Here is a 9,783-nt window from a genome sequence, read left to right on the forward strand (position 1 = left end):
GACACATAGCCAGGCTACCTTAAACAATATCTGAGACTATGCAAGACAAATACAATATCACTGCACCCATAAATTACAGTACACCTAATTTTAATGCAGATAAGTGCTGGCCTATTGATTTGCATGTTTCCCTGGCAAAATGGAAATCCCATGTGAGTACGTTCTTTGTCTGTAGAAAATGCATTTTAAGAAACCTTTATGAATACTGCAATCTATGCTAAAAAGGAAAACATAAGTCATAGTATAAAAATGTATGGAACCTAGAGGAAGTAGTGCTCATATATACATACACGTATACATGCATCTCTGTGCGTGCGTGTGTGCATGTGTGAATGCGTGTTACACAATCGCATAGTTTTTTACCACATGGTTAAATTTTGTATAAAGTGTCTTAACTAACAAAACTCCAGCTTTAAATATAATCTTACATTAGCTGAGGAAAAAATGAAAACTGCCAAACTAAGCAGCAAAGTAAGTTAATCATAAAGTGACCATGTAATGCTAATGTTAAAGAAACAACACACAGTTGTGATGAAAAAGAAATGTTTGGGAGGAAAGATGAGTGCAACAGCATGTAGGTTGCAAAACCTGAACACACCGGATTCCATAAGGGTCATTAACTGACTTAACCAAAATGAATAGATATGCCATTAAGGTGTTAATAAATATTTTGGGAAGAGAATAGGTGTTTTAGGTGCTCAGGGTTGCTGACCTTTGCTGTGTTTATTAGTGGGACAATGATGCATTATTAACACACAGCAGCTGTACCTGAACTGCTGCCATGAACATAATAGCCTTTTATAGCCATCAGGGGAGTGAGATAGGAGGCCTTTATTAACCACTAGACATGATTAGCACATTATGTGAACTTTAGTAGGCAAATTATCTCATATTGAAATATAATGTTGGTTATAACTAATTGTAAACATGATTTTTAAAACTTCCCAATGCAAAACTAAGAGTTTTACTACCGTTTAGTGAATTACTGGCTTGGTCACTAAAAATGTAATTCTTTTCCTTTGTTCACCCTGCAAAACAACTGTGCCTCACAAAAACTTACTGCACTATGATAAAACCACTGAAGTGAATGACTTCCACATCATGAATATTATTCTTCAGAACTGTAAAAAAATATAAACAGACATTTCCAACGCAATTAAGAAAACTGCTAATGGAGAAAAAAAAACTTGCCTTGTATTTCCTATAAAGATTACAAGCAGTTCTTAAAAAATCAGTTTACTGATACATTTTCAAGAGTTAACTTGAAAAAATAACACCATGATTTACTTCAAAAAGCTTAATTTTGGGTAAGATTATCCCATTAGCCTTCACAACTGAACACAGCACTGAGAGTCCATTATGAGCAGTCTTTTATGCCCTAGAAGAAAGTCATTAACATAAAATAAACCATTAGCTTTGATATTAAGCCTCTACTATCTGCAGGTTTCTATGACTAATGTTCACAACTGTGTCTGCCAAATGATAAATTATACTTTTTTGAAAGGTTAGCATCCCTTTTCACCACTATTTTTCCCTTTACTATTATTATTTCAGGCTGATGCAAATACAATGATCATATAAGAAACAAATGTTTTCTCTTATTCATGAACACAAACCTACGCACTTGTGGCAACTGCAACCAGAATATGACTTAGAAGCCAGCTTCTTATAATACAGGATAGAAATGACAGATTCCCAGAGTAAGTTCACTTTCTTCAAAGTGAGTAACATATAAAGAAGCAGCAACCTATGTGTGTGTATATATGTATAGTGTAGCACTGATACAATAGGAATTTATATGCATACATAATCTTCTCACTCTTTTGGCAGGAACCATCTGGATAAATCTTTTGCTTCACATTGCAGACTTCACACTTTCTTTACTGACCCATTTCCCTAAGTACAGTTTATCGTTGTTGTATTTCAGAGTTCTGATTTCTTTTTGCATATAGAATAGGTAACTGGAGTTCACTGCAGGCTTTCTTAATATAACAAAAATACACACCAGCTACAGTAACTTCCATTTAACCTTTAAGACCATATAATCATCAACAACAATAGCAGGAGACAAAAGTACTACCACAGCAGCTCAATTTCCATGCTTAGCCAGCAGTACATTTGAAAAAAAGTCACTCGTGCCACTTTTGATTGGTAGAGAGCAGTTTAACAGTCAAGAATGTGAATGCTAAAACATTCTGACATTTCCACTAACCTGGATTTGTCAGATGCTCATGTAATTCAAGTATGTTTTGCAACTTAGAAAGCTGCGTGTTTCTTGGGAGGAAACCATACTACAAGGGTCTATAACAAATCAAATAGCAGCCCAGTAAGAAATACTAAATGAACAGTTCAGGAACAGTGTTAGCATATGTGCAATTGAAAGATAAGATATAAATATTAGTAGACCCATATGAAATTCAAATGCTAAAAATAAACTACTTATTGCAAACATAAGAAGCAAAAGAAAACCACAGACATTACAAATGTCGGTTGCAACAAGATCTCTGCTGAAAAAATATTTTAACTTTGAAGATCTAAGTCAAAACTTAAACATTTTATTTGATGCCCTGGCTTGCTCACCTAAAACGATCACAACAGACAGACATAAAATGCAGATATTCCAGTGGAAGGGGAGACAAGATTTTCTTCTGTGCACTTGCTACTGTGGAAGGGCAATGTTTGTTGCTGCTGCTAATGCTACATAATTGGTCTCTAACCATAGAATAATGCAATGTTGCCATTTTCCAACTGAATGCTGTAGGGAAAAACGTTATAACCAAGAAAATCTCATTCAGGTTGATGCGAATTTCATCTCTGAAAGTGTTCTGGAAGTGGTGGTATAATTAACAGTCATTTGGTCCTTCTGCTATAAACCATGATTTGGAGCAGTTCACAACTGCATTTTTAATGAGAAATCACTCCTTGGGCAGAAAATTAGTAACTGGTTGCACAACTAAAACAGTAGAATAGAATAGAATAGAATAGAATAGAATAGAATAGAATAGAATAGAATAGAATAGAATAGAATAGAATAGAATATTGCAGTTGGAAGGGACCTACAAAGATCATCTAGTCCAACCGCAACAACAAAACATTTCAATCCAGTTAAGCTATATTTAAAATAAGTACTTTAGTGTATGCAGCCCATGCTAGACATCCACAGAATATGTGCCCACTTCAGAAAGATAAACAAAGCTGCCACTAATTGTCACCGCTGTCAGTTCCAGAAGCCAAGGTCTGCATGATCCAGGCACTACCCCCTCACCACAGGAAGCAGTGCTCTCAGGTCACTCTTGAGCCATGGTGAGAGAGCAGTCAAAGGAAGCTTTTCACTTCCATCATCTAAGCTTTGTTATATCTGCCAACAGTACAGGACTTAAATATCCAAGAATTTTGATCTAAATCTTGCTGTGATTAGGACATTTCTCTGCTTAACATAAAGTCAAGTTTTAAACATAGTTCTTTTTCCAACGCTTCTGTAAGTGTTAGGAAGATGAGAAAGTCCTGCTAAGATGGGAATCTGAGGACAGGAGGGGGCTCAGTTCTTCCTGGTAAAGTGTGATTGTCCCCAGCACACAGTGAATTCAATGGGAGCTGGGACTATCTGGTCCTCCATGCTATCAACGCCTTAAGTCCTTAAATGCAGCTCCCGCTGCTCTTTGGTTTAATGTAAACACTAAAGGAACTGTATGCACTGTAGTGTTTAGATAATTCAGCATTCTTAATAGTTTACAGTTTTCACTTTTTTCAGAAAACCTCATGATAAGCTGGCTGAGGGTAATGCCCTGGAGATGAAATACATCATTCCAGTAAGAGAATAATTTCTCTCAAGGTACTGATGTTTGGCAGAAATTAAAAAAAAATTACTGACTGCAAATGCCTGGGTTTATAGACATCTTTGAGAAAGATTTCTCAAAAACACATACATAAATTGTTTTCTGTATTCCATTAAAATTGGGACCAATTCTTTTCTGAAACACTGGAATTTAAGGAGCATACTTGAGGCTTGCCCACAACTCTGAGACTACATTCTAAGATCTAGTAACCCAGGGAAGAAAAGTCCGTTCCCCTTCTTCCTATGTGGTTTTTTTTTTGGTTTTGTTGTTTTTTGTTTGTTTGGGTTTTTTGAAACTAACTAAAACACTTAATACATAAAAATAAACAGTCAACACTAATGTGACTCTTTAATCTTTCCTTTAAGAGGCAGAAACAAATTTCAAGTATGATTCTAATGCAGTACGGGACAAGGTAGTTAACTAAGGGAAAAAGAAGAATATGCCCAGAATAAACAAATAGTGATCTATTAGATAAGCATAATCTAAAATGTTGTCAAAACACTAACACAGCATTTCAGCTGTAGAGCTGTCCTTCAGAGCGCTGGCTTGCCACAATTCTGAATTTCAGATAGAGACTGCATAGAAGCAAGCCACTGGAAATAACGTATACTTCATAAACAGCCATGAAGCAATTTACTTAAAGCAGTCTCTATGGTGGGGCTAACTTTACACAATAAATTATTCTAAATGCTGTGTATAAATATATGCACTTTTGCTCTGTGGAATTCTGATTACAAGCAGGATTGTTACCTGCTTACAAAACACAGTATTATATCTCCTTATCCACTTCCACCCAATGTCACTCCGTTTTTTTCATTTTGAACGGTTTGGCTTCCCTCTCCCTATCTTTTTCCTCTTTATTCCTCTTTTTAAAAACAACTACAGCCTATCATTCTACCTCTGCTGTCTGGCTGTATTTTTCCACTGCACTGACAACTACCAGTGAATAAAAGAAAGATGAGTTGTAGGCTCCTGTATTTTTGAACCAGGTAGCAAATCACAGAAGAATCTAGTACATAATTCTGCAAGGCTAACCATTGGGAGCAGTAAAGACCATTATTTTCTCCCTACTGTTGGCAGGGGTCAGCATCCCTGTCATTAGCTGTGTCAAACTATAATTGCGTAACTGCGCTTTATGTGAGCAGATATCTGAAAACACTGTAAAGTTGCAAGTATGAAAATATACCAGTCCTTTTTACAGTACTGATTGAAATGGTCTCTGGAGGTGACACTTCAATACAGAAAGCCACAAGTATATTATTTATTGCTCTCTACATAAACATTTCAACTTATCATCCGACTTCTTTGAGCAGCCTGAAAACCCTGACCATATTCTTCTATCAAATTAAGACTCTCGGATTATCAAAGTTATTTCTTTTGTACCATTCAACTCAATCAAGGAACATGATGTTTCTTAAAATAAACTTCAACTGAACAGAGTACTCGTATTAGCCTGTAAATGTTAGAAATGCAATTATGCTTCAAGTTTCAAAAGGCAAAGAGTACAACCCCAACTCTAAATCTGTCTGTCCAGCGTAAGAGCTCCACTATGTTATTTCAAAGGCTGACCTATATACCACAGCATACTGTCCATTCTGTCTGTTTGTATAAGAGATACCTCACACAGTTGTCATAACCAACATTGTTTGCATTGTTCTTTCACTTTTCTCTCTCCATGGGTAGTGCAAGAGAAACAAGGAAAAGCCTGCATAACAATATATGCGGAGTATAATGAGCTTTCACAGCAGAGAGAAATATTAGACTAAGATGCTTAGAATGCTATTTTAGGTTTATAAAATAAAGATCTAAGCCGTCTTCTGAAACAAAGCCTGCCAACTGAAAATTGTAAGATAAGAGGCAACTGTTTGAATCTACATTTGTGCATTTTCCTTTGACTAAAGAAAAATGCACTGTCAATACCTCCCATGCACGTCCCCAGGAACTCACTCATATGCTATAAACAATCATCTGATCAGGAAAAAAAATAGGGCTAACGGAACAATTAGAAAACTTAAAAGCATAAGTATTTGTGGAATTCATTCTCAAGCAGACTTAAAATGTAAAGAACCAAAGTCTGCACATTTGTCAAAAAACAAACAAACAAAACAAAACCACAACAAAACCCCCAAAATACCCAGTCCAAAACCCAGGTATGAAAACAAGGGCCAAATCCACTAGTCAGTGTCCAAAGTGAGTTTAAACTAACTTTATGAGAAATGAGATCCAGTTCTGAATGAGTTTTGCAGGTAAAGACCTAATCAAGATGACCATTCCAATCCTGAACACGGATCCATCACAGAACACAGATCCACCACACTCCAGCCATCATCTTCCTTCCTGGGAGAGATCAAGCGCAAACACTCAACCAAACTTACTGAACACAAAATTCTGCAGGCCTCCCGCCCTTCAAACTCCCTAAATACACACAGCATGAAAGTGAGTGGCAGAGCAGCACTGTAGCATGACGACATGTTCAGAACAAGTCGGGTAAGTTTTCACAGCAATGTTAATCATTCTGGGCAAAGGGAGAGAGTGAAGGGGGTGAAAAACGAAATGTTCAGTAAATGTACACCTCCAAGGGGCCTGGCAAACCTAGTCCTATTTCATGTCATCAGTGGTCAGTTTCAAAGACACCTGAAAAAAGACATTCCTCCTATACTCTGTTATCTTATATTAAAACATTCCTGGTAAGTCTTTTCCAAGCATAAAACATATGTCTCATGACTGTGCACTTTTAAGCACATTATCAGTTCAGGCAAAGTGAAACAGAAGAGTTGCAACTTGTCTACAGAATGAGGGTCTCATTTGCATTTAAAAAGAACAGTTTGCTCCCTCATACATGGCATGACTTAAAAGAAGCTTTAACCAGCTAGTAGGGAAATTCTGAAAATGACTTTCTAAATTAATTTATTCGATTTGCAGTGCAACCCACCAAAAATGATTTAAGGAATTTAACTGGAAAATGATTTAATATTTAAGTAATTCCTGATTTTCCAAAGCATTTAACTTTTAAATTAAATCTGGCCCACTATCTCAAGAATGATGAGTGAAATGTGTATTCAAGTCATTACCTTCTTTTTGAAGCTTTAAATCACTGATAGGTTTAATAACCTTTGTCCTGTTTCATTGCCAAACGGGTCTTCAGACACTTATGTGCTTATGCCATTAATATCAGCCCAAGCTTCTCACTTGGTGACACTTTCTAGTTACAACTTATGAAAACAGACAACAGAGAAAATAACGGCAAGCCACCGACCAAAGGTAGCAGTAGCCTCACGACTACTCAGAGCACTTAGGAAAAATGAATGCACACACAGAGGCTCCTACGCATCTGGACTCTTCCCGCTCAACAAAGTTCACTCCCGGCACAAACTTCCCATCTATAGGGCAGGTTCGCCAGATGCTGCAAAATACAGTCAAAGCTCCGCTAACAGTCATACCTCTGGGATCCCTCCTGAAATGTCCTTAGGCATCCACCACAAAGGGCCAGATTTATCCCTGAATTCTATAACTCCATTGAGTATATGTGAAATGCAGCCAGGATGAATTTGGTCCTTTCTGCTGTGATTGGTAGATGAGACCATGTGGGAAATCTTTCCTGGAAACTGAGAGGGCTTCACCCCGCCGCCGCAGCCCCCGCGCTTGAGCACAGGCACACGCTGTGTCGCTGCTTATTTCTGAGCCGAGGCAGCTGCCCGGGATGAAAGAGCCGGCCCTGAACATCCCTCTGACTGACACGTGAGACCCTCACGACAATGGCCGAGCGCGGAGCCAGGCTGTCCGCGGCGGGGTGCGGGGCGGTGCGTGGCGGTGCGGTGCCCCCGGCCCGCTGTCCCCCCGCTGTCCCCCTGCTGTCCCCCGGGCCAGCCGCCGCCCCCCGCACCGGCGGGCAGCCCCGCGCGCTGCGCACGGCGGAGTTGGCGCTGCGAAAAACATCCGCCGCAGCTGGCCCCGCACTTCCGTGGCAGGTTTCTAAACAAACCCCCGAGCGCCCAGGTTTAAACGCGTCTTGCGGGACGCGCTCGCTCCCGGCTTTCTCCCCTGGCGGGGGAGCGCTGAAGAAGTGCCCTGGGTTGCTCGCACTTCCTGATTTTTTCCTGCGGCCAGCGTTTTATTCATGTGCAAAGCCCATTCCGTAACAGCAGAGAAAGTGCAGCTCAAGCATAAAGCACCAGCTGGCTCAGGCCACCGAGGCAGTAACAATGCAGGAGCCCCAGCCCCCTTCCTCGGCAGCAAAAGTAATGCAAAGTGCTCCGGGATCGCAGCGCCAAACTCTCGTAAACAAACCCAGGATCTGGGCTAGCGGGAGCCTCCTCTGCAGTCCCTCCTTCCCCGGGGCTCGGGCACCTCAGACTTGGCTCGCCTTGGGTACTGACCCTATTTGCAGCTGTTTAATCAAGTCACAGAGAAATGGGGAAGGCAGTTGCACAGCCGGGACAAACTCAAGCCAGTGTTCTGAACCGACTTGTCACCCTTACGCATCGTTGTTGTGCATATAGAGCGAGGCGCGTGTATGCGTGTTTGTGTGTATATACAGATGCACACACACACACACAAACGTGCTCCCGGCACCGCCAAGTACCGCTTTGACACATGAACTGCAGGGTACGCGGCGGGGCAGAGTTTCTGCCGGTTTGTGGCGGGCGCGATCTTTCTCATTAACAGCAGCCCTGGAAATTCAAGTCCACCGCATCAACATCCCTGCTCCCGCTGTTTCTCCGAAAGGGAAGATGTTGTGGAAAATGCCTCCCCCACCCACCACCACCCCCCGCGCTCCAGCCGCCCGCCCCCAGACTACTCCGGGGTTTTAATTTGGGGTGCCTGCAGGGGGGCCGGTGTGTGTCCCGGCGGCCCCTCTCCGCGGCGGGCGGCACTGCGCTCCCCAAACCCCAACGCCCGGCAAACGCCGCTGCCCTCTGCCTCGCCGGTCAACGGGGTGCGCGGCTCGCCAAAGCGCAGCTCCCGCTCATGCAACGCGCCGCGACAACAGCACAATCGACAGCACAGATAAAACACCTCGGACGACACAAAACACGAGTCACCTTGTTGCAATAGTAGGGGTCCAGGCAGGGGGAAGGTCCCAAACAAGGCGTATCAGGAGCGGCTGCAGGCTGAGGAGGTGGTGAATAAAACCTTACGTCCATTTCACTAAAACATCAAGCAAACTCCTTTTCCTTTGGTCGTTAATGTTGGTGCAAAAAGGGTGGGTGTGTGTGTGAGAGTGTGTGTGTGTGTGTGTCTGCGTGTGTGAGGGGTGGGGGGGACACACACACAACAAGACTAAGAAGAATAAAAAAAGAGGTGCCTGACTTCAGTAGTCAAAGAAACACCTTCCCTGCCTCACATCCGTTTGTGGTTTGTAAAGAGAGAGAGGAGAGAGAGGAAAAAAAAAAAATCTCTTCCAAAAAAGCACCGGTCTGCAGATGTCTGCGAGAGAATCAACAAACCCTCCTTCTTCTACGGCAGGGCAGGTAACTTCGAGTACTTATTGTTTCCCCCACGCATCGGCACCGGGGCGCTAGCTCCGTGTGTGCCTCTCTTTATGGGAGTCTCGGAGTTGGTTCGCTTCTCCCTCCCTCCCTCTCGCTCGCTCCCACTGTTCTGTTCCCGTTCTTTATTATTATTATTATTATTATTATTATTATTATTATTATTATTATTATTATTATTATTATTATTATTGCTGATATTGTTATTAGTTATTTGGTCGGGCTTGGTGGCGGTGTATTTTGGTTGCCCTCCGCCGTGAGGAGCGGGGCCGGGGGGGGAGGCGGCGGCGGCAGCCGGGGCCCCCGCGCACCCCCGGGGGCAGCGGCGAGGCAGCCCGCCCGCGCTGGAATGGCCGCCCCGCGCGCCCGGCTCTCTCGCCTCGGCTGGGCTGGGCTCGGCTCGGCACGGCTCGGCGGGCGGCGGCAGGGGACACGGCGCGCTCCGCCGGCGGAGTCGC

General features: G+C 42.4%; 1 protein-coding gene across 2 annotated transcripts in view; it reads right to left on the reverse strand.

Moving 5' to 3' along the window:
* The window catches only part of TOX (thymocyte selection associated high mobility group box), a 226,513-nt gene extending 217,076 nt beyond the window's left edge, over positions 1-9,437 (reverse strand). Inside the window, exon 1 of one of the 2 annotated variants that reach the window (XM_040588381.1) lies at positions 8,879-9,437. In XM_040588381.1, the coding sequence (XP_040444315.1) occupies positions 8,879-8,980 (102 nt within the window). In that variant the 5' untranslated portion in view covers positions 8,981-9,437. Of the gene's footprint in view, positions 1-7,276; positions 7,443-8,878 lie in introns of those variants that run through there. The other variant, XM_040588380.1, reaches the window with a different exon arrangement.
* Positions 9,438-9,783: the final 346 nt, after the last annotated feature.

Source organism: Falco naumanni, chromosome 3 (genome assembly GCF_017639655.2).
Source record: "Falco naumanni isolate bFalNau1 chromosome 3, bFalNau1.pat, whole genome shotgun sequence".
Taxonomy (NCBI): domain Eukaryota; kingdom Metazoa; phylum Chordata; class Aves; order Falconiformes; family Falconidae; genus Falco; species Falco naumanni.